Source organism: Saimiri boliviensis, chromosome 14, assembly GCF_048565385.1.
Source record: "Saimiri boliviensis isolate mSaiBol1 chromosome 14, mSaiBol1.pri, whole genome shotgun sequence".
Taxonomy (NCBI): domain Eukaryota; kingdom Metazoa; phylum Chordata; class Mammalia; order Primates; family Cebidae; genus Saimiri; species Saimiri boliviensis.
In genome coordinates this window covers 59,713,762-59,738,529 of record NC_133462.1, presented here as the reverse complement: position 1 = coordinate 59,738,529, position 24,768 = coordinate 59,713,762, and the positions used below count along the sequence as shown (strand labels likewise).

The 24,768-nt window shown below is 37.1% G+C and overlaps 2 protein-coding genes across 3 annotated transcripts in view; both read right to left on the bottom strand.

The window, feature by feature from the left end:
* Positions 1 to 212: 212 nt before the first annotated feature.
* Positions 213 to 19,467, bottom strand: LOC101047898 (zona pellucida sperm-binding protein 3 receptor-like). The gene is made up of 12 exons (XM_003930422.4): positions 19,409 to 19,467; positions 17,896 to 18,077; positions 16,778 to 16,957; positions 16,202 to 16,217; positions 11,684 to 11,697; positions 11,327 to 11,521; positions 9,511 to 9,693; positions 7,939 to 8,142; positions 4,457 to 4,657; positions 2,300 to 2,467; positions 1,128 to 1,303; positions 213 to 579 (listed from the first exon to the last, which is right to left on the bottom strand). The coding sequence occupies exons 1-12, from the start codon at positions 19,465 to 19,467 to the stop codon at positions 334 to 336; spliced, it is 1,824 nt and encodes a 607-aa protein (XP_003930471.1). The 3' UTR covers positions 213 to 333.
* Positions 19,468 to 23,924: 4,457 nt separating this feature from the next.
* Positions 23,925 to 24,768, bottom strand: part of C4BPA (complement component 4 binding protein alpha) — a 28,361-nt gene continuing 27,517 nt past the window's right edge. For both annotated transcript variants that reach the window (XM_010341001.2, XM_003930421.3), the window contains exon 12: positions 23,925 to 24,358. In XM_010341001.2, coding sequence (XP_010339303.1) covers positions 24,185 to 24,358 — 174 coding nt within the window. In that variant the 3' untranslated portion in view covers positions 23,925 to 24,184. The remainder of the gene's footprint in view (positions 24,359 to 24,768) is intronic.

Sequence of the window (24,768 nt, the reverse complement as noted above, 5' to 3'; positions counted from 1 at the left end):
AGAGTAAAGGTGTTCAGGCTAAGATTACTCATGGTTTGAATTTCCTGGCTTCCATTTTTTCTAAGGTACAAAAAAAGTGAGGTAAAGTTAATTACAGACACTTCAGGCAGTGGATTTGTGTACTGTACTGTGTCATACTTACGTGACATATTGACCAAGATGACAACACAGACAAACTGACATTTGATAAATAATTATTTAATTAACCAGCATTTCAAGTCCAGGAAAGTAGATATATGAGCCACAAAAGGCTAGATTACCAATAATTACACATTTTCTCTAGCAGTAATAAGAAAGTTCTCCTAGCCCAGACACTTATTAGAGTGATGGTGCTTAAGGAAGAGTAGAGTTGAATGAAGATTCTGTGTATTGATTTAAAGGAAAAAATAAGTCCTTTGTTTCCTCTTTTTCAGAAAATTTCTGATGGGTGTTCACCGACTTTTCTCTCTCTTTTTCAAGTCGTTCAATCTCCAGAGACAGCTTATACATCTCCAGTGCCATTTTCACATCTTCTGGGCTTGGCAGGCACTGCATGAGCTTTCTGCCTATGAGCACTTGCTCACAACCTTCAGATACCTCCTAAAAGCAATTTAAAGAAGTGAATAGGGAATGGGAGTACATTCTGAGAGTCATTACTGGCAAAAGGGAGATTGACCTGAGGAACAAGGAGGAAATCTGGAGAGACACTGCATCCTAGCAAGTGTTCACATGCAAGCCAAGCCCAGCTCTGTCCTTGAGCAGCAACCAAGCAGGTTGAAGCTAAAAAGATGCTGGGCTCCAAAGGAGATGCAAAGCACATCCAAAAGGAAAATTAGGGGATGGTTCTGAGGGTCAACCAGAAATGGAACAAATGTACAACCTTTATTGTAGAAAATGTAGATCTAGGGGTCAGGACATCTGGTTCAATAGCCTCTCAAGTCTAGAGATTTTGGCTCTAGACACAGAGCGGGAAAATGTGCCTCTCTTGGCTTATCACCATGCAAGTGTGGAAGTGCTAATTGTGGTAAGTTACTTATGCTTCCTGACAAAAGTCAGATCTCACTATTGCTAACTGGGACAGAATTTTGGGAGAGGCCACTATTTTTAGGGATTAGTGGCACAGAACTTCCTTGAATTGTGCCACTTACCCACTCACATCTGGGCACTTCTGGGTACCAGGTTCTTTCCTCTGAACAAGTGATACTTTTGGGACCGACCAAACCGTAGCCAGAATCACATTGGATGGTGACATTTTCAGGCTCAACATACTGATCCTTATCCACAGACAGCCTTCCATTCACTATTTCTGGTTTCAGACACAGAGCTGTAATGGAAACGTGTCTTTGAGCACATTGTTTCTGAAAAAAAGTCATCCTAACAGCATTGGATAATAAAATGGATAAGAAATTATATTCATAATTATATTCTGGTCCTGCAGATTGTTCTATGCTTTTGTTTTAATTATAACAGTAATAATTAGCATTTATTGAATGAGTACTATATGTCAGTCTATGTGCTAAGTTTTTACTTATCTCATTTAATCCTTACTACCAATCCATGAGTTAGATCATATTATTATCACAATTTTACCAACAAGGAAACTGAAAAGTTAAATATTTCCTCTGTATCACATAGCTTGTAAGTGGTAAGAACTGGTGCTCTCAGTTGCTGCACGCCACGGCCTTGATTTGTGTGATTCCTGATATGTACTTTCCACCGTTCTTGCTTCATAATCTTCCTGGGCTAAATGCAGCCAGTGCTGATTATTAGCAGAATGATGAAAGCCCCAAGCACAATCAAGAGACAGAGCCTTACTTGATTCATCTTGTTTCCAGGCAGATTTACCAACAGCACCACCATCAGGTCATCAAAAGGGGACATGTAAAGGTCATGGGGAAATGGTGACCAGCGTAAGGTTTTTGTGGAGATTTCCAACACTTTATAATTTGGGAATTAACACTTGAGATTCCTCTTTCTTGAGTAGTTGAAATTATCTCAGGATTCTCTTGTAAACCAGAGCCACAAAGTTATTCTCAGATAAATGATATTGTCTCAACATATTCTGGAGACACATAAGAACCCGATAGTAGTGGTTCCCTCTGAATGTAGGGCAAGCTATACTTTTGGAAGACTGGAGTAGGAAGTAAAGTTCATTTTCAATGTAGCTGTCAATTACTTTCTAAAGTATATCAGGCATAATTTAAATAGTATGAATGAATAAATAAAGACAAAATGTATGCTGCCTTTGATTAATTGGAAACATTGCTCTTAATATTTTGTAATTCTGTCTTCAATGGATTATGAGTTGAGCTGGAGTTACCTTTACAGTGAGGAGGTGCATGTTGCCAGCGAAAAGACTTGCAGTAGATTGTAGCAAATCCAGCCAAAACGTATCCTTCATCACACTCATATGTAGCCTCAGGATAAGGAGTTATTAAAATAACTTCCTTGTAGTGTCCATGGGCAATTCTGGGAGGGTACCTGCAAACTTGGATGGTGAGAAAGAGAGAGAGAGAGAAGAGCATGAACTCATAGCTTCAGATTCATCAACCCAAATCTAAGTGATCTGTAGGAAAGTCAAATGTTCCCATCCAAATCCTTCTTCTGTAGGGTAACTTGACACAACTCAACATTTCTACTGCTTTCAGGCTGAGAACCTGGAGAAAAGCTTGATGTGAATGAAAGCAACTTGAGTTGAAAAAATTATCCATTTTATAGGAACTTTTTTGGTTTTTGCTTACATTATCACTAAAATATTTCACTGCTTAGGGAAATTACATGAGCTTTGGTATGAAAGCATGAAGTCAACCACAGAGAGTCATATTAAATAAGAATCATTCTCAATAAAAGTCAGGCTAAGTAAAGGAAATATTTATCTGTGAATAATCGTGAAGGCTCTGAATAACTGCAGGATCCCCAAACAATCTTGTCCATAACTACAACCATAGAACATAATTACCATATTTTACAATTGAAACAATGATTTCAGTGTTGACATAGTAATATGAAACGCTGGATAGTCAAACTAGAAGGGACCTTTCAATTTTCAAGAACTCTTGTATAAAAATTTGCAACAAATTTCAAGCACTGAGACTGTCAAAACTGTGTTGAAGGATGATTTCCTCCTGGGACTCTTCCTTATCAGAATTCACTTACCTTCTCTAATTGTTATCTCAAGTCCCACTTCTCCATGAAGCTTTCTTTGATTATTCCAATACACAATGTCTGTTCTTTCCTTTTATAACACTTGTTAGCAGTAGATTACTTAAAATTAACAGAATTTAACTAATGGGGCATAAACAAATAGAGTGGTGCAAAGGATACATTGTCACAGATGTTTTGTACCCATGCCATGTCCCTTTGGACTTCTGACTACAGTTGCAGATGAAATACAGTTTTACGCAAGCTCAGATTTATGCTGATGATGTTCTACAGAAGGCAGTCAATGTGAATCTCTCAGTCTTACTCTGGGGCCTCCTTTGCAGCTGAAAGAGCTCAGTTACTGCCTAAATTACCAAAGCAGTTAATGCCCTTTAAGGCAACCCTAAACCAATGAGCAACAGAAAGCAGTGGATAAATATTCCAGTCTCCCATCCTTCAGACAGATAATTATAAAAGGCATTCCTTATACTTCTCGGTGGTCCCAAAGAATTGACCCCTTGCTGCTTATAATAGTCACCTTTGCTTATTCCCCTTGTCCCTCTCTCATCCCTCACTCCTACCTCCTAGAATCACCTCCAAAATAAACTACTGGCTCCCAAGTCACATGCTCAAGCTTTGCTTTTAGAGAAATCCAAAGTACAGTACCCAGTAATCACCATTGTGTTGATGTAAAGAGTCCTTTATAATGAAGATACTTCCATTAACACTTCCGTTATTATAACGACATTTTCAATATCTTATCCTGATTAGAGACAGATGTTTATCACCCTAGATACTTATTTCTTCTCCTTCTTCATATTTCAATAGAGAGGTGGTTCAGTAGGTCTGAGTTAAAGCAAGGAAAGGAAAGGCTGACACGGTGTCAGCCACTGGGCTTCAAGGCTCTCCCTAACAGATCACTTCTCCAACCTGGAGCTTCCATTGTCACATAATACATAAACCATGTTTTCTCCCTTGACCTACAAATATGGAGCTTTGTGAGGTAGTATCCCTCTTTACTAAAACATCACCCATAGTGCTAGTAGACCATATATGCAGGAAAAAAAGGACGAAATGAGACTAAAAGACTTCATCAATTCTACTTTTTTCTCTTACAAGAAAATTTCTCCTGTAAGTTTATCTTCTGACATACTTTCTTCTATAGCTGCCTTGCATGGTGCTAGCGATGTGTAAATGTGACACTCTTTGCACAATGCTTCTTGAAGGAACAAGTCAAATTCAGTTAGTTTTCAGCAGTTCGATCTTTTGTGGAGCCCATTGGAATCATTTGGGGAATCTAGGAAATAATTATGACAAGTCCTCTCAATATTCTTACCTGGCTCACATGCTGGTATTTTAGGCTTCCATGTGCCATCTGCGTGGCATGAACTCTTCCCACCAACAGAAACAGGGTAATAGCCTTCGTCACACATATATAAAATATAGTCCCCATAGGCATAGACACATCTACCAGTGAAATACCTCCTTTCATTTATGATTCTGATGTTTTCCAGATCTGGTGTTGGGCAACATACCCCTGATAGATTAAAAAATGTTTAACATTACATGTCTATATCAAGATATCTCATGTACTCCATAAATATACACACCACCTATATACCCACAAAACTTTAAATTTTTTTAAAAAATGATGTTCACATTTAATAAATTAATCAGGGGACACAAACCTGACTCCACCTTATAGAAGATGTTAATATCTGAAGGCAAACTCATAGAAGCAGAGAGTAGGACAGTGGTTGCCAGAGGCTGGAGGAAGGAGAGGAAACAACTCCCCAGTTATTCGACAGGTATAAAGTTTCAGTTGTGCAAGATTAATAAGTTCTAGAAATCTGCTGTACAAATAATGCCTATAATTAATAGTTCTGTAATATACACTGAAAAACTTGTTGAAAGGGTAGATGTCATGTTAAGTGCTTTTGCCATAATTTAAAGAGAGAAAGAGAAAGAAACAGAGAAGTTGAGAGAAGAGTTAGACCAAGCATCTTCTCCAAATTCTGCTGTTGTTTTGTTGAAGTGCTATTACTTAATTTCCCTCCAATTGTGTTTCTTCATTAGAAGTCTTTAAAACAAAGTGTTGATGTTGGTGGTGATGAGCTAAGCAATTCAGATTCACCTTCTCTTTGACAGAAAGTAGAAAAACATGGAGGGGAGGGGGCGGTTAAATTCATGAAGATTCAGGTGCTAAGACCTTAATTGTCTCAGTTGTTATTTTAATAAGAAAGAAAGATACGCAATGAGGTGTTCTAGGAATATAGAGCCACTTTTTTTTATATATAGAATACTTCTCCTCCCCCAAAATACAACTGAGTGGCTAAGAAGCTGATCAGAGCTTGATATGCGTGTGGTAGTAGGGACTGATTGCTGGTAACTCCCCACTTTTGGAAATGTTTAGAACTATACCTTGAAGTAAGAATAAACCAAAAATAGAAAACAACTATCTATAAAAATTATTAAAACCCAGGCTTGTATCATTACAGTCCCTGATTGGATTCGGGTTCTTCAAAACCCTTAATGCCCCTTACCACCTGCCAGAAGCGAACACGAGACCAGACAACGTTATTAAAAGCCAAAGAAAGCAAGAGACAATGCTAAAAGACCTGAGAGGATCCAGACAATGAAGTTCTAAACATTGACCTAAGAGCACCTTTGCTTTGTTATGCAGAAGGAAATAAAATACAACATTGAGAATTTTGATAGAAAATCAATATTAATATTACAAATCCACTACAAGTGAGAATCTTGAAACTAAAAAATATAATAAAATTAAAAATTCAATTAATAATTAATATCAGATAACACATCAACGAAGAGAGAATTAGTGAACTTGATTTATATTCATAATAAAATACTGGGAAACAAAGTTCAAGAACATAGATAAGAGCACAGGAAATACAGAAGATTCAATATAAAAGTTTAATATAAATGTAGCCACAGTATCAGTAGAAGAGTGAAAATAGGACTGAAATAGTACTCAGAAAATAATTATTTGTAATATTGAAGTATTTGAAGTTGAACATTTTTCCAAAATCAAGGAAAGGCATCAAACCTCATATTCTAGAAATATTCTGAATCTCAAGCAGGCTAAACACAAAGAAACACATATCTGACATCCCACACATATCTGACAAAAACTGCCAAAAAATAAAGACAAGAACATCTTAAAAGCAATCTGAAAAAATAGATAACCTTCAAATGATCAACAGTATGACTAATAGCAAAATTCTTGATAGAAACAAAGGCAGAAGACAATGGAATGAAATCTTTCATATGGCCAAGGCAAATAATTGCCAATCTAGAATTTTATATCCAGCAAATAGATCTTCAAATATTAAGGTGAAATAAAGGCACACTTAGAAAAGCAAAAAGAAAAATTTATCATCAACAGATCCTCACTAAAGGAAACTAAAGAGTATTTATCAGGCAAAAGAAAGGGATAAGAGATATAACTGAAGAATCAGAAGAGAATAAAATGGTAATTATGTGGACAAATCTAAACTAATTGGATTTATTAAAATTATAATAGCAATAGTAATAATGATAATATTGCAGAGTTTAAGACACATTTAAAATTGAAATACACAAAAATAAAATCATAAGTCAGGCAGAATCAAGTTAAAGGTCTCTAAGGCTTTTCATTGCTTGGGAAGAGGCAAAAGTAGTAAATTATAGGTAAACATCATAAAAAGAGCTAAAAATAAATAAAAATCAAGCAAATACCAGGTAAAAAATTGAAAAAAATATTTTAATTGATTCAAAAGAAGGCAAAAAAGAATGCAAAACAGGAAAAAATATAGCAAATAGATTGTAGATTCAAATTCAAATGTATTAATAATTACGCTAACTGGACACTGACAAGTATTTTAATTAAATGATGAAAATTGTCAAGTAGGATTAAAATATCCAAGTACAAGATACACTTAAAATATAAAATTACAGAGTTTAAAAACAAAAGACTAAAAGATGATAAATCATGTAAACACCAACTCAAATAAAACTGTCAGAACCATATTATTGTAAAAGTAGAATTTTAAAAATAAAACAGATATAGTAATAAAGATAATCATCTGATAATGATAAACAGCGAAATTCATCAGGAAAATATATGATTCTAAATTTGTATGCATCTAGCAATGTAGTCTCAAATATCCAAAGCAAAAAATGATTTGAAAAAGCTAAAAAGATGACCAGATGTGGTGGGTCACAGCAGTAATCCCAGTACTTTGGGAGGCTGAGGTGAGTGAATTGCTTGAGTCCAGGAGTTTGAGACCATCCTGGACAACATGGACAAACCCTGTCTCTATAAAAAATACAAAAATGAGCCAGGTATGGTGGTGCACGCATGTAGCCCCAGCTACTCCAGGGGCTGAGGCAGGAAGATGGCTTGAACCTGGAAAGTCTAGGTTGCAGCGAGCCGAGAGCGTGCCACTGCATTCCAGCCTGTGTGACAGAGGAAGACCCGGTCTCAAAACAAACAAGCAAACAAACAAAAACTCTGAAAAGATTAAAAACAAAACTTTCTTACTATCCGAAAGAACAAGCAGACAAGAAATAAATACAAATATGGAAATAGATTTGAACAAAACCATTAAAATTAGATCTAAATGATGTATATGTAACATTGTACCCAACAATTGCAAAATATGCATCCTTTCAAGTGCACACAGAACATTTATAAAAGTTAACTATAGGCTATGCAATGAAGCAAGTCTCAGCGAATTTCAAGGATTCTGCTCAACATTTTCAATTGCAAAGAAGATATGCACACATATACACAAAACAAAGTTCAAGTCTACTTACTCTCACACTCGTTGGAAAATGTCCATGTCAAATTTTCCTGACAAGTCACAGTCAGAGGCTCATCTAGAAGAGGTCTATAGCCAGGTTTGCATAGATATTTCAACTCAGTTCCAATTTCAAATGTTTCTTGATCACTTAGGTTGTAGTCATTTCTCTCCCAGGAAGCATAGGAAATGTCCGGGAGGTTGGTACAACCATCCATTCATAAAGAGAACACATGGATAAAGGAAATGTGTTACTGGGAAGGGCAGAGTTACTGTCACAAAAAAAAAGATATCACATACTCATTCTGCAAAAAATTAAATGTTGAAAATTAAATGGGGATTCCAGAAAAAGACTCGGCAGCACCACTGCCCAATAGCCTAGTGTCTGTTAAGTACATGTGTCTGCTAAATGCATGTGCCACTGAGAGGCTGTACTAAGAAGCACGCCATGGTACAGTAAGGGGACAGTTTCTAGGTGCTGGGCCAACTCTGTAGGAGCTTAGTTTTCCTTTTATGTCACTGCACCTTAGAATGGTTGGTCTTCGGGGGAAGCATTAGGATCACTAGAAAGATACAGCAAAAATTTGCTCCAAGATGAGACTGACTTTCTAATCTTGTGCCTAATGGGGAATTTAAATAAGAGGCATTCTCCTTGACATCATAACACTGTCATCTGGAACTTCATAATTTGGCCTCAAATCAAGCCCTATATAACTTTTGCAGCTGGGCCTTTGGTCTTGTTTTTTTGTTTTTTTGTTTTTTTGTTTTTTTGTTTTTTTTTTTTCCTGTTCAACAATATGCTAAAGGTCTGTGTAAACCAAGGAGAGGATATGTGTCTGTCAAACTGCATATTTATTGAATTTCATTACTACACATTTTGAGTGGCACCTAAGTTCATATGATAGCAGAAGGGACTAGATAAACCACGATGCAGTGGTGGCTTTCACCTCCAGTTAGCTATATGAGCTTGTGCTAGTTACTTAATCTTTCTTTTTCAGTTTTCTCATCATTAAAATTGGATAAAAATAGCAACTTCTTAGAATTGTTGTAAATATTGAATGAGTTAATTGATGTAAAGCACTTAGAACAGTGTTTGTAACATAAAAAATGGTCAGTAAATGTTAGCAATAAATCATTAATGTTATAAGTGATCTGTATGTATTTACAACATCAAGGTCTCAAAGCCAATATTAGCCCTTACAGCATTTTTATGCAAATTATAAAAAAAACTGCCTTAATGCACTCTTACTTCCATTGTTCAAAAAATTCTCATAATATGTTGATTTTGTTAGACTAAGAAACTTTGCTATTGTGCCCTGGAAAATTTTTACAGCAAATATATAAGTCTACAATATCTATGAAGTCACTGGTCTCATGACTATGTAATATATGCGAAATTCTTCCAGTGGCACTAAGACATTAACAAAAAAAAGTCTTCCTTTTAACAAGAAAGCTGGTGAAAAGTATTAATATATCTCATAATGATTACTGGGAGTCAAGTAGGCTTATGCTTTATGAGCATGCCACATCTATACATCAGGATAATTTTTGATCCAAATATTAAAACTCCATCATAGTCCATACTCACTGGATACACAAGAGGGAACAGAAGGATACCAGTCATTATTCTCTTCACAATAGATTAAATTGCTGCCTCTGAGGATATAACCTTCCTCACAGTTAATCACAATAGAGTCTCTGTAAGCATAGAGGGGTCTAAATCCAGAAACAAAGATTGCCTTTGGAATCTGTGGTTGACGACAGACAATTTCTAAAGAATCATACAAAAAGATATCTGAGTTAACAGAGAGAAATGGCAGTAAAGACGCGACTGTAACTGTTGGCATGGCTTCAAGGAGGGCCTGATATAAGTATATATTTAATAGGTACTGAACAAAGAAAACATTTTAGAGATTTATATATGTCCTTTCAGCTGCCAGAAAGCTCAGGAAAATGAGGTCCCATCAAGTGGGTCATGTAAAGTCCTCCAACTTTCTCATCAATAAAAATGAGCAATATCTAAACCCTGAAGTCCAAATCTCAATGTCCCCAAATCCTTCCATTAAAGGGCCCAATTTCCTGGATGATTTTGACTGGGGGTCAGTGGCCCATGGTAATGATATGGTGTCATGCAGAGGCAGTCAGGGCATCGGGAAATCTGTGATACACCTCCACAAGCAGAGAACAAGCCGCCCTCACCCTATATCCTGTCTGTCATCACGTCCTGTCAATCCCGTCACCTTAATTCCTCTATACTTCCTCAACTTCCCTCCAGGTTCACTGCTATGGCTACCATTGAGGCCACTTTCACTTCCTGGCTGAAAGGTTACAACAGGTGCCTATCAGTTACGGTTTGTCTCACTTCAAATTGTCCTTTTAATGTCTCCCCTTTTCCTTCATTCCAAACTCCTGAAAGTGACACACAAGGCTTTCGTAACCTGGCCCCTGCTAACTTATTCAGCCTGAGCTCCTGTCTTTTCCACTTCTTGCAGTCCTGAATCCAGGCATTCTGAACTCTTTCCGCTATTATACTCTCCTTTGCCCCAGTGTTAGCTGTGTCCTGTACTGAGTCAAAACAATATGTGATATTGTGGCTTTTAGGCACTTCAATTGCACTGAAGAACAATATCCTAGACCAGCGAGCTGAATCATCACTGATATTGACGTAACATCTCTTCTGGGTTCCAAAGAGAGGCCAAAGGAAAGTACTCTCTTTCATTGTCTTCTACTATTAACCTGCCGCTGTTGTAGATATTATTTTGTTTGCTCCTTAGGCATGTATGGCTGACATTATTAGTGTCCACCTATATTTATAGTTATTGTAAGATAAACAAAAGACTATGTTTCCCAGTTACTCTTCATTAAGCAGAAACAAGGCACTAGTTCTGGCCAAAAGGCTGTAATGACAAGTGATATGTGTCACTTCCAGGTCAAAGAACTGAAGAGACGGAGACTGACCTTCCTTGTTCTCTTCTCCGCTGAACTAAATTGTGAAAGTTTTGACATAGAGGTGGTAAAGATTTAAACAATCTGAATTACCATATAAGTGGCAGCTGCCCTAGGGAGTTTCCCAAGCTAGCAGTGCACTGAAAAAAAAACTTGAAAAAAACCTTTACTCTAAGAAGGCCTTGATATTTAGGTGCTGATTACTACTGCAGCACAGCTTATGCTATTCTGACTGATACAGCATGTAACAAGATTAGTTGAACAAATGAAGACTCCATCATTGCAATGATTACTTTCTCTTTGAATCACTCCATCTTTCCTAATAAATATGCCTTCCTTTTGATTTTAAACAAATAAAAGACATCAAAGAGATCAAAATTCATCATTTGATCATTCATCACTTGATCAAAGAGATCAAAATTCATCATTCTGACTTACTTTCACAGATACTGACTTACTTTCACAGATAGGAGGGTTTGGGCTCCAGACTCCTATTGTTTTATTCTCCACCGTGCAGTAAATGGAGGCGTTGCCTATGAGTGAGAAGTGAGGGTTGCAGCTATAGGTGACAGAAGAGGCATATACATAGAATTCTTGATCTCCACCACTGTGCTTCCCATTTCTGATGTCTGGAGGGGACTCACACTTGGCAACTGAGGTGAATGAGTGAAAAGAAAGAAATACTCAAGGTAGGCATTGTGACAAATCTAAAATTCATGCAAATTCTAATTGAGGGTAAAAGACGCAGTGAACTTTGTTATTACCTAAAATAGTTTAGGTTTGTAGTCAGGTTAGGAAAAAAAAGTTCTACTTACTTACACATTCTGGGAGAGGATCACTCCAATCAACTCCTTTACCTTGGATCTGACAATGACTGGTGGTTGAGCCAATTAAGATAAATCTGAATAAGATAGGTCAAAGATTTTAGTGGAATTCATTTTTACTCTAGACATAAATTATGAAGTTTTGGACAACTTAGAAAAAATAAATATTGAGTACTATGCTTAGCACCTGGGTTATGTAATAATCTGTACACCAAACCCCCATGACATGAGTTTACCTATGTAACAAACCTGCACATGTACCCCTGATCCTAAAATAAAATTTTTAAAAATATATTTTTTACAAACTTTCTTATTTCCTGTTTGTTCTCCTGAAAATGTATTTATCTTCTAAAAAGTCATTTGTTTCCCATAAGTATCTTTCTCCCTTCACCTACTAAAATGGTATATAAGCCCTAAATTCTAACCACCCCTTTGAGTTACTCATCACCAAGCTCTCCCACATGTATGTATGTTGCATGAATAAACTCTGTAATTGTCTCCTGTTAAAAAAAAGAAACAGTTTTTTATTCAATATTTTAAAATTAGAAAATAATGCTTTCTTGATTACTAATTACCACAGTTACATTTTCTCCTATCAAGCAGAAGGGCTTATTTGTTCAATTTTAAAATTCTCTAACTTGTCTAAACAACTTAAGCTTTTTCTTTGTATCATATGGTGCCCATCCGTAATCAATAAAAAGAGAACATGACAAGTTTTACACCTAAAATCTGAGGTGTTAGGTGTAAAACTTGTCATGTTGAAGTTTTAGGTGGGTAAAAGCAGCAGTGAACTTTGTTATTACCTAAAATAGTTCTATGTGTTACATGGTGCCCATCCTTAACCAATAAAAATCTAAATCTTACACTCTTTCCCTAGCAAGCTACAAATCAGGCAGTTCAAAACAAGTAAGTAATTCACTTGAGTTTTTTACGTAGTTTCCTTTAAATAAAGGAACAAGACACATTATTGATGTGTGCTCTGGCCTCTAATTTGAATCTTTCTTCTGGCTTCTAGAGCTTGGTTCACTCTCAAACCTGAGGGTTCCTCAGAAACTCATAAATTCCTAACTTCCTGATTATCATCTCATTGTTCTTGCTCTTGACAAGTCCCAGTCTTACTTCTAGGACCTTTTGCATTTAAAAAAACATTTAGTCTGAATATCAATAATCAGTTCCTGAATAAAATATTATCAAACAGAGTCCAAAAACACTTTAAAAGAAAACTATACCATGACCAAAGAGTATAGTTTTATTTCAAGAATAAAAGGATCCTTCAAAATCAGGAAATATATTAATGTAGAATACCTTGTTGTGGACTGAAAGTATTTATCTCCACAAAATTTATATGTGGAAGCTCTACCCACCTAGTGTCACTATATTTGTGTAAGGAAGTAATTAAGGTTTACAAGGGTGGGGCCCTGATCCAAGAAGATTAGGGTCCTTATAAGAAGAAACAGCACAAAGATCTCCCACTTTCACTCCCTGTACCCTCATGCTCACACCAGGGAAAGGTCATGTGTGGACGACCAGCCATCTGCAACCCAGGCAGAGAATCCTCAATCAGAGCCAAACCCTGCAGTACCTTGACTTGAGACTTCTAGACTCCAGAACTGTCCCAGCCTGTGGCATTTTGGTATTTTGTTATGGCAGCCTGAGCAGACTAATATATACATTATATTAATAAATCTATGAAGAAAAATATACCATCACCTTGATAGTCACTAAAATGGCATTTGAAAAATAATCAACAATTAGTTTTGGCCAAAAATGTTCAACATAATGGGAATCAGTGGAGATACAGCTCCACTAAATTTAGGAACAGAATACTAGAGTCATTTCTGCTAGAGTCAAGAATAATGAAACAATAACTGGTATCAATTTTTTATTTGAGATAATAGCTAGCATAAGTAGATAAGAAAAAGGAAATAGAAATACAAAAATCAGGAAGAGAAAGTAACAGAATCATTATTTTCAGATTATATAATTACATATCTGAAAATCCCAAGTAAATCCAACTGTATTAGTCCATTTTCACACTGCTGATAAAGACACACGTGAGACTGGGTACTTTATGAAGAAAATGAGATTTAATGGACTCACAGTTCCATGTGGCTGAGGAGGCCTCACAATCATGACAGAAGTCAAAAGGCATGTCTGACATGGCAGCAGGCAAGAAAGAATGCATGCCAAGTGAAAAGGGAAACCCCTTATAAAATCATCAGATCTCATGAGACTTACTCACTGCCATGAGAACAAAATGGGGGAAACTACCCCACCATGATTCAATTATCTCCCATTGAGTCCCTTCCACAACACGTGGGAAGCTACAATTCCAAATGAGATTTAGGTGGGGACACAGCCAAACCATATTACCAACTGATAGACTATAATATATAATAAGAAAATTCAAGGCATTAGCTGAGATATGAGATTAACATACAGAAACAAGTAGTTTCCACATATATGGATAAAAATTGCTCGGAGATATAATGGAAGAAAAGACAATATTTGCAATTTCAAAAATAAGACAATAATAAAATAAGATACCAAAGATCAAACATGAGAAGTGAAAAATGTAAATGGGGAAAATTTTAAAACAGTCCTGAAACACACACACCCACAGACACACACACACACACACACACACACACACACACACACACACACACATAGATGACCAGAACAAATGGAAAGTCTTGGCTGGCAAAATGCAGCATCATAAAATGTCTATTCTCTTAAAGTTCATTTAAAAGCTTAATGCAATTGATTAAAAGTAAAAATAAACTAATTTAAAAGTTCATATAGAAATATAAACAAGCAAACACAGGCAAACTCTCTAAAAACAGGTCAGGCAGACACCTCTAAGTGAGGTTGCATGCTATAAAAATTCAAGAGAAAGGAACTGGTTGTATGAATATAGAGACAGACTAAAAGCATTGAATAGAACATCTAAAAAAGACTCATATACACTTAAGAATTAAATATGTATTTTTAAAAGATGTTCTCTCACATGGATTAAGTGTAGACTTGTTAATAAATGATGCCAAGATAATGTGAAAGCCATCTAGAGAAAGATAAGAATTTTTTCTGTATTTTTTTATAATTTTGCAGGTGAACTTATACTTACCTCAAAATAAAAAGGTTTTCATCCTTGAAAGGTCAGAAAAAAAATAAAAACTTTAAAAACCTATACAAAGATTTTATTTTCTCTTCTTAATAGGCAAAAATTCAAAAGTTTGATAAAATAGTGAATCATAGAAGTAAAGACATAGGCATTTGTTTGTATTACAAAATTTTACAGTTTATAAAGAGCAATTAGGCAATATTTAGCAAAATTTTAAAGTATCCTCTCTCTGATCCAACAATCCCACTTCTGGGAATTTGTTCTATAAACATCTCTACATATTAATACATATAAGATAACATACGTAAAAAATATCCATCAGGACATTGTATATAACAGGAAAAGATTGGAAACACATAAAAGTCCATCAGTAGAAATCGTTAAATAAACTATGATAAGCTATGATACATGCTTTAGAAAACTATACAGCTGTAAACGTATACACACAGACAGGGAGAGAGAATGACACACTTGGTGCATGAATATCAAAGATCTCTAGTACATATTTGTCTTAGTTATTTCTAGTTGCTATAACAAAATACCACAGACTGGATGGCTTAAACAAAAGAAATTTATTTCTCACAATGCTAGAAGCTGTGAAGTCTGAGATCAGGGTACCAATATAGTTTCTGATGAGGGCTCCCTTCCTGATTTGCAGATGGTTTGCATTCCTGCTGTGTCCTCACATGGCAGAGAAAGAGAGTGAGCGAGAGCGAGCGAGAGAGAGAGAGAGAGAGAGAAGAGAAAGCAAGTCCTCTCATGTCTTGAGAGAAAGAGAGAGAGAGAGAGAGAGAGAGAGAGAGAGAGAGCGCAAGCTCTCTCACATCTTTTTGTAAGGACACTAATACCCACATGACCTAATTACCTCCTAAAGGCCCCATCTCCAAATACCATCACATTGGGAATTTAGATATGAATTTTGAGGGAATACTGAAAAGAAATTCAGTCTATAGCAATGTTGTAAGTGAAAAAAAAAAAAACAAAAAACAAAAGCAAAGTTCAAAACAATGTATGCAGTCAGATATCTTCTATATAACAAAGGGGGGAAATTGATTAAAAAAATACTTGTACTCACTTGTATTTACAGAAGTAAACACTGAAGGAATAAATGTGAAGCTAACCAATGTCACTTTCTGTCAGAGGACGGAGAGAAATGGGATGAATGAGGATGGAGTGGAAGTGAGAATTATTGATGTATACCTTTTTATGCCACTTTTATTTTTGAAATATATAAATGCATTAACTCCTTATAAAAATAAATTGAAAAGGAAATTATTGCTTCTAGGTTTCCTTATGCTTACCCCTCTGAGCAGCTGAATTCTATGGTTGAACCAAGGAGAAGATCTTTCTTAACTTCCACTATCCCATTGATTAATTCTCCTGGATTTCTGCATCGTTTCTCTAGGAGGAAAATTTAAATAACGACTCGTGATTCCAATTACTCACAAAATAGAACATTCGGGAAGAAAAAAAGTCTGGTTAATTAACTTTAACTCCTTCTTACAGATAGATCCAGAGATATTTTTCAATGCTTATTTCTTATTCTGGCTCATTAATATTTTGCTTTGAGAAAAAAAATGTAAACATATATCTCATTTTTCTGACACATTTTAAGAAGAGAAAAAAAAAACTTCACTTAATTTTATTTGCTCAATTAGACCACTGTAATAATACAGGATGTGATTTATTGACCAGATGTCCATAAAAATGTATGCTCTAAAAAATATATGATCTTTGTTACAGGGAAACAGAAGGAAAAAGGAAACAGATGCTATGTTCTTACTGTTAGAAAAATAAGCCAGAGCATATTTCCAACTGACTTCTTTCAAATAGTATAGGTGATGTTAATTTTGAACTGTTTTGATCAAAGGGTTTCATATGAATTAAATAATTCATTAAGTTTCTAAAAGAACTGTTTGGGAAAAAAAGTAAAGGCGAGAAAAATAAATGTTGACACTTACTTGCACAAAAGATACTATAGGTCCATGAGCCTTTGGCACCACAAGTCAGTCGACTTGAATTGATTTTACCATATCCAGGGTGGCAGGTGTATTTCAGAATAGTTCCAGTTTTGAATTCAGTATCATACAACAGATTTATTGGAGAAGCAAATGGTAACTTGGGTGGAGGACCACAGTCACCTGCACACCAAAATGGCAAGGAACATCAACAGTTATATCTTGGGACACAGTATCTCAATGTCTGAGTACTAAGTTTTCTGGAGCAGAGACCATGATTTTTCTCTTTCATCGTAAATCCTATTATCTCATTGTTCAATGAACACAGTAAGTGATAACAATATATGTTTGTTGAGTAATGATACTGACAACAGTAATGCGTGAAGGCAGAAAAATTTCATCCATCTTTGACTGTATAAGTGCTAATTTATTAGAAAGTGAATGAATAGACTTGCTTTTCATCATTCTATCAGATTGCCCACATCTCCCTGTCAGAATACAGGCATCTATGCCATTCCATATGACTCTACCTCCTGTCTTAGCAGAAAGACATTTTCTACTAATAATAGCGTTACGCAAGATTACTTGCCTCATTCAATGATAAGGAGGTATTTCATTTATGTCATTTTGGACCTTTTAGGTTTAGAATAGATGGCCTTTTAGAAGAGAAACATGTTTTCCAAAAGTATCACAAGGTGGAGAATCATTAAACCCTTGAAAAATAAAATCTTAATTCTACTTCCCTGGCAAGAAATAAAGTACTGAGTACTGAATGACCTGCCATAAGCTGCAGAATAATTATACCAATCCCCTCTGCATTCTAACTAAGCACACAGTGAGAGTGAATGACCAGGCTGGTAGATAATATGCACTTATTGCAAGTCATGATTGCTTCAGTGCTAAGTTGTTCAGAGTTTCCTGGAGAGAAAAATTCTAAAAGGGAGCATTAAGAGGGTCTATAAAACAGTATTTTCTTTTTTTTAGTTTATAGCATGTTCCCCAAATTCCAGGTGGTCAAATATATCCCATAATGTTAAAGATCTGTTAGACACCTCTTAAAATAGGGTGTGTGATGAACTCAGTTGCATGCTGGTAATCTGGCCTATCTCCCCACTACTCACCAAGAACGGTAGCCAACAAAACAGTGACCAACATCATTTGGAACATAGTTAGGTTGGAGACTTTCCACAGCGTACAAAAGAGCCAAGATGACATATCTCCTTTTCTATCGAGGGTGGTGCCCTCAAGGAGTGCAAGTGGAGATCTCTGGGCATGCATGATCTGATGCCTCTTCAGTGTTTTCCTGCTGAAAGAACTCAACTTAATAAACAGTCATTACATTCTTACCTGTCGTAAACTACTAGAAAGAATCAGATGGGAACCGTTTTCAAGGAGACTCTAATCAGATGTACAAGAAAAGGCATTAAGTGTTGGTAATAAAAGATGGTTTGTATCATCTGCTACAAGAGCATATTCAGGACATCAGTAAATTCCAGAGATCTGGGTGGGCTCTACAGAGGTGGTAGATACTGCTGTGAAATTTGGAGTGTTAAATGCAGGATATTTTATGACAATAGTAAAAATTGTGAGGCCCAGCCTCAAGGCAAGGAGGGTGCGCTTCACTGAGGTGTGAATTGTACGTACGGGCTTTTTATATACCAAAAGTATTTTTTGACTAGACCATTCAAAACTCCCCAAACTATGTTGGAAAATTTTTTTTCCTCATTAAAATACAGGTCCTTAGGCTCTATTTTCATGTTTGAGTCTTGTGTGTAATTTATGTATAAATGTGTGTAGTCACTGAAGCAGCACTCTAGCCCATCACCTTGGAGCATTGACTGTACACAGAGTGGTGAAGAAAAGTGAACTCCATTGTGGAGCAGCCTGGCCACTGCCAGCCCGACACTGCTGACGCTGTGTAAATGTGCACAATAAACCCCTGTCTTACCCCGAAAAAAAAAAAAGTTAAAATATTAAATGTGAAATTTAAATTTAAAATAGAAAGAGAAAAATGGATAATATAATGGAGGTAAGCTATCTATACCTACCTTTATTGTTTTAATATTTGTTAGAACATACATGAATTTATTTCAAATAATTTTTGAAAGAGATTTAAATAAAAGGATAAACTGAAGAATGGAAGCATACTTTAAATCTATGTGAAAATAAGTCAACATTACTCTTTTATATTAGTAAAGAATGGTAAGAAAGGAAAAATAAAGAGCCGGTATTATAAACCTCAACTGTTTCTTCTGTATACTCTTCAAGACTGAGACTTGGGGTGAATAACTCTATTTAAACATGTTAACAACATGAAAATATAAGCATATATAATTATCCATTCTTATCCACTCATAAAATGGCGTGGAAGGTGACTTTTTGGATAGTGGGAATTTTAATTTTATTTATGAAATTAGTTCATTTGTGGGTGATGGAATACAAGATCCTCAGCATCACTCCTCCCCATAAAGGTACAACTAGCAACTGTTAAAAGACAAGAACACCACCTTGAATTCACCAGAACCTGGGAGAAAAGAGGAGAAAGCCCCTACAACAAAACCACAACTGGTAACAGAAATGGTCATTTATAGACTGTGCCACCCTCTCCCCTAAGCTGGCATAACTGCCACTCACGGAGAATTTCCTGGTACCCACAGTTTCCAAGGTGGGAGGAGGGAACCGGAAGTGGACATTCAATCTCCCCACAGGTCTGGGAATTTTCGTGGGAAGCCCACAGCAGTCCTGTCCCACAGGAAGCACTGGGAACGCCAGGAGGGCTGAACCACCTGGGGTGAATTGAAGACAAGTGGGGGGAGAAGGGGTGCTTATCACAGGGACTGACATATGGATCTTGGTGTCTACTCTGCATTTCCATCAGTTGGGCATCACGCAGAGGAGACTGGACAGTGCCAAAGTGCTTCATGGGATACAATCCATGGGAAGGCCTGAGTCCCTGATCAGATTTCCCACACAGCCCGGATGCTTACATGGAACTTTCCCCTGACCTGGAAGCAACTGAAAGGTCAGTGATGAAGTTCTGGGGCTCTTTTAAGTCTTCCCCAGACCTGGAAACCACTGCAGGTTTGCGTTTAAGTTCCTGTGCGTAATATAAGTTCTTGTGCTCACACTAAGTCTTCCCTAGACTGGGAAACAATGAAAGGGCAACGATTTAGTTCCAGGGTAGTGTTCAAGTTCTGGTGCTCAATATAAGTCCTTCCCAGAATGGGAAGCAACGACAGGCCAGAAAATTAAGTTATAACGTTAAGCAGTAAAAGTCTAACATCACCAAAGAACACCTGCAAAAGCTGGAGAAGGTGGCCATCTCTTCAAATGCACCAGCATCAGTGTAAAGACACTGGATTGGAAAAAATCGTGGACAAAAACCAACAAAGCTCCAGTAATAGACCCTGAAGAATTAAACATCTGTGAACTGTCTGACAAATAATTAACAATAATCCTCTTTTAAAAGTCCAGGAAATCACAAAAATTATGGATAGAAATGGCTGGAAGCCATTATCCTCAGCAAACTAACACAGGAACAGAAAACCAAACACCACATGTTCTCACTTATAAGTGGGAGCTACACAATGAGAACACATGGACACAGGGAGGGGAACAATACACTGGGGGCTTTCAGCGGGCAAGGCAAGGGAGAGCATCAGGATAAGTAGCTAATGCATTCAGGGCTTAATACCTAGGTGATGGGTTGATAGGTGCAGCAAACCACCATGGCACACATTTAAATGTGTAACAAACCTGCATGTTCTGCACATGTAACCTAGGACTTAAAATAAAACTTTAAAAGACTTTTAAAATAAATAAATAGCATGAAATCAAAACAGGGTACTAGAGACAATTACTTAACTATGAAAGAAGAGAGTAAGAGAGGAACAAAGAAAGAAACACTCCACACACACACACACACACAAAACCACGCACACAGAAAATAAGCAACAAAATAGTAATAGTATGTCTTTAGCTGTCAGTAATAATCTTGAGTGTGAATGGATTAAATTCTCCTACTGAGAGATCGAATGGCCGAATGGATTTTAGAAAACAAGACTCAGCTATATGCTGTCCTCAAGAAGCTCATTTCACCCATAAAGACATGCATACACTTAGTAGGAAAGGATGGAGAAAGAGAACCAATGCGAAAAATAACCCAAAAAAAGCAGGAGTAGATATACTTAGATCAAATAGACTTTAGGTCAAAAACAATTTTTTAAAAGAAGATCATTTTGTAATAAATGTAATGATAAAGAAATCAATATGGCAAGAAGATATAACAATTGTGTTTGTGTATGTATTTATGTACGTATATACCCACCAGACCAGAGTATCTTAATATATAAAGCAAATATTAATAGACTTAAAGAAAGAGATTTACTGCAATACAACAATACTAAAAGATTTCAACATCCCACTTTCAGCAATGAATAGATCATCCTGACCGTCAACCAACAAAGAAACTTTGGAGTTAAACTACACTCTATCAAAGGAACAAATTGACGTTTACAGAACATTTCATCTAACAGCTACAGAAACACATTTTCTCATGAGCACATGAAATATTCTCCAGGATAGACTCTGTGTTAGCCCATAAAACAAGTCACAATAAATTTTTAGAAATAAAAATTATATCAAGTACCTAAAACCAAAAAAGGCCGTAAGACACAAGCCCACTGCTAATACCATTCTAAATGGGGAAAAGTTGAAAGCCTTTCTTCTAAGATCTAGAAAAAATCAAAGATGCCCAGTTTTACCACTTTTATTCCACATAGTACTGGAAATCCTAGCCTGAGCAATTAGACAAGAAAAGGGGGGAAGAAAAGGCATTCAGGATGGAAAGGGAGAAGTCAAATTGTCCCTGTTTGTAGATGACACTATCCTATATTTAGAAAAACATAAACACTCTATCAAAAAACTGTTAGAATTGATAAATGAAGTCAGTAAAATTGCAATATTCAACATTAAAACAAAAAAGTTACTGATGTTTCTGTAAGCAAATAGAGACTGGCCAATGCCATAGTGCTCAGTCAACAGATAGAACCATACAGAAAAAGCAACTATAGAACAGACCATTTGTACCCTGGCCATATGCCCTTGACCTACTCTAGAGGTTACTGCAAATGGTCCCATAGGTGCCATTGGCTACCCATGTCTCTCTGCCTGAAGGTGATCCCCATCCTTGAAGCCTCCTTAGCCAGCCAACAGTGTGGATCCCTTGGGTCTGGGAGCCATTGCTACCTAGAGCAAAACTTCCCCAGCGAGAGAAGAGAATAGGCAGATAAATACCCAGGTCTTCATCCTGAGGAGAACAACTCAGAGCTGGGTTCTACATGCTCTCAAATGCTGCCAGCATGATTGAGTTCTGGTTGGCAATGCAATAACCCCCTCAACAATGTTTCCTCATGGGCTTTCCTCCCTTCCCCATCTTACTGGCCACTCACTCACAGTGTTTTTGGAACCACCTTCCAGGGAAACTAGTTGCTCACAAATTCTTGGATTGGGGAAATTCAAAAATAAACATTAAACCAAGAAATTCCTAGTAGCCCAATAGGTAATGGCTTTTAAGATCACGGATAGATACCTTCTATATTAAGTGAATGTCTTTATCTATTTTCTGTTGCTTATTGCAGAACACCTGAAACTGAGTAATTTATAAACAATTAATTAAAAAAAATTTACAATTATCAAGTCTGGGAAATTCAAGGTCATGGCTCAGCATCTGGTGAGGGCTTTCTTCTTGCTGGGGATTCTGCAGGATCCCAAGACAGGGCATTACCTGGTGAGGAAGCTGAGCATACTAACTCAGATCTCTCTTCTTCTTACAAAGCCACCAGTTCCACTTCTGTAATAACAGCTGCAGAACACATTCTTCTCATTAGCACATGAAATATTCATCCTTGAATGGTTTAATCCATGTATCAGGACAGAACCCTCATGAACCAGCCACCTCTTAAAACCCCAGTTTTCAATAGTTCCACATTGGGGATTTACTTTCAACATGAGTTTGGAGGCGATAAACATTCATACTATAGCAGTGGGTTTCTCCAACAGCTCCATCTCCTCTGTTACATCTAAAGTTCAGTGGAAGTTTCAGTAAAAGCCTGCCATCACGCCATTTCCTTCACGAAATATGTTTGGGAAAACTAAGCCAAAAAGGCCAGTGTTCAAAAGGTCAGAGTTCTGTGTGCAGGGAAAGAAGGGTCAGCCAGAGGAGCTGGGATAAAAGTGAGAAAGAGACTGCACAGAAGCAAGAGTCAGAAAAAGGGATGTTTTAAAGGAATAAAAGTCCCTAGGGTAACCAGAGATATGAGGCAGTTTGATACGGGGTAACTCTTCATGTGTGGGGCAGTAGCTCAACCTGTTTTAATTTGGTATTAAGGAAATGGTGACCAAATCAAATAGAAGACTTGAGAATATGCAGAGGGCTGACATGTGAGCTTCATCTTCATCTGTCTTTCGAAGTTCCTTCTCTGGGGTTGGGATGAGGAGGTCAGACACAAAATGTAAACTTCCTTCATGGAAGGCAACAGTGGAGACGCAGCATGAGTGAAAGAGGAAACGTGAACAGGGGCTCAGGGGAAGGCGTGACTCCCCCAGATAGGGAGAACGCATGAGATTTGGGGGGTGTATTGACATTTAACCTCACCAGGGAGGACCTGAGTGCTATGCACACATGGAACTGTTGAGTAAAGACAGTCTGTCCAGGATAAGAACCCAAGTATGGCCAGACACGGTGTTTTACTCCTGTCTTCCCAGCACTTTGGGAGGCCAAGGTAGTCAGATCATTTGAGGTCAGGAGCTTGAGACCAGCCTGGTCAATGTGGTGAAACCCTGTTTCTACTAAAAATACAAAATTAGACAGGCATAGTGGCACAAACCTGTAATCCCAGCTACTTGGGAGGCTGAAGCGGGAGAATCGTGTGAACCCCTGGAGGCAGAGGTTACAGTGAGCCAAGATCACATCACTGCACTCCAGCCTGTGCGACAGAGCAAGACTGTCTCAAAAAAAAAAAAAAAAAAAAAAAAAAAAAAAAAAAAAATCACTCCTAAGTACCTATTTTTTATGGCCTAAACAGCAAAACAAAAGTACTAACTTTACATTTTTAAGGATGTTTATTTCACAGAGTCCTAAATGACCACAAAGACAAAATAGTTTTTTATATGTATATTTTTAATTGAAAACAAAAGTATGCTTAGTGTCTCGAAAAGCAAAAACATGAGCCACACACAGGATGACTAATAATTTCACAATCTCAAAGCACTAAACTAGCAAATTGTCATTTCTAGATATTTATTATGATGAATATGAGTGCCAAATTGACAGTAGATTTGCTAACCTATCCGTATTGAATTGCAAGAGGCAAGCCAGCAAGGCACGTTTTTTCCTTCCTTTGAGAAAAATTACAGTTCTTTATCCAAAGTGGATTCTCTTTCCCTTTCTCTCTGTAGTTCTAGTTGTTTAATCTCCAGAGACAGCTTATATACCTCCAGGGCCATTTTCACATCCTCTGGGTTTGGAAGACACTGCATGAGATATTTGCCTGCGAGTACTTGTTCACAGCCTTCAGGGGTCTCCTAAAAGAGATATAAGTGGTGGGTGTGATTGAGAAGCTTCCCTCCTAATCATGAAGCAGGGTGAATCCTGACAGTGGAAGGACTACAGGATTGGACCAAGACCAACCTCAGACTAGGGGTGGAGGGTGGGGAAACAAGAAATCACTTGCATCCCACCACAGTCTTCCCCAGGGGAACATGGATCTGTTCTGAGACAGCTGTACAGAAGGCCTCCATGGTAACAGAGGCTGTTTTTGCTGACCATGGGGAAATGGAACAACAATATATTATATAGCTTAACAAAAGTTAAGTTAGGAATCAGTACTACCAGGTCTATGAAACCCTGCTCTGTAAGAGCTCAGTTTTTCCTGTTCTCAAGTGAGAACAGGAAAACGCACCAGGTATTTATGCCACATGGGAAATCCTAGAGG

What these genes read in the sequence shown, in the direction of transcription:
- LOC101047898 (XM_003930422.4), bottom strand. Translation starts at nt 19,467, where the DNA reads ATGTCCACTTCCGGTTCCCTCCTCCCACCTTGGAAACTGTGGGTACCA. An exon ending in TGGGTACCAGGAAATTCTCC is followed by an intron (nt 18,078 to 19,408) that starts GTGAGTGGCAGT and finishes TTCTTTCAGCAG; the next exon opens with GAAAACACTGAAGAGGCATC. An exon ending in ATTTTCCAACGAGTGTGAGA is followed by an intron (nt 4,658 to 7,938) that starts GTAAGTAGACTT and finishes TTAATCTATCAG; the next exon opens with GGGTATGTTGCCCAACACCA.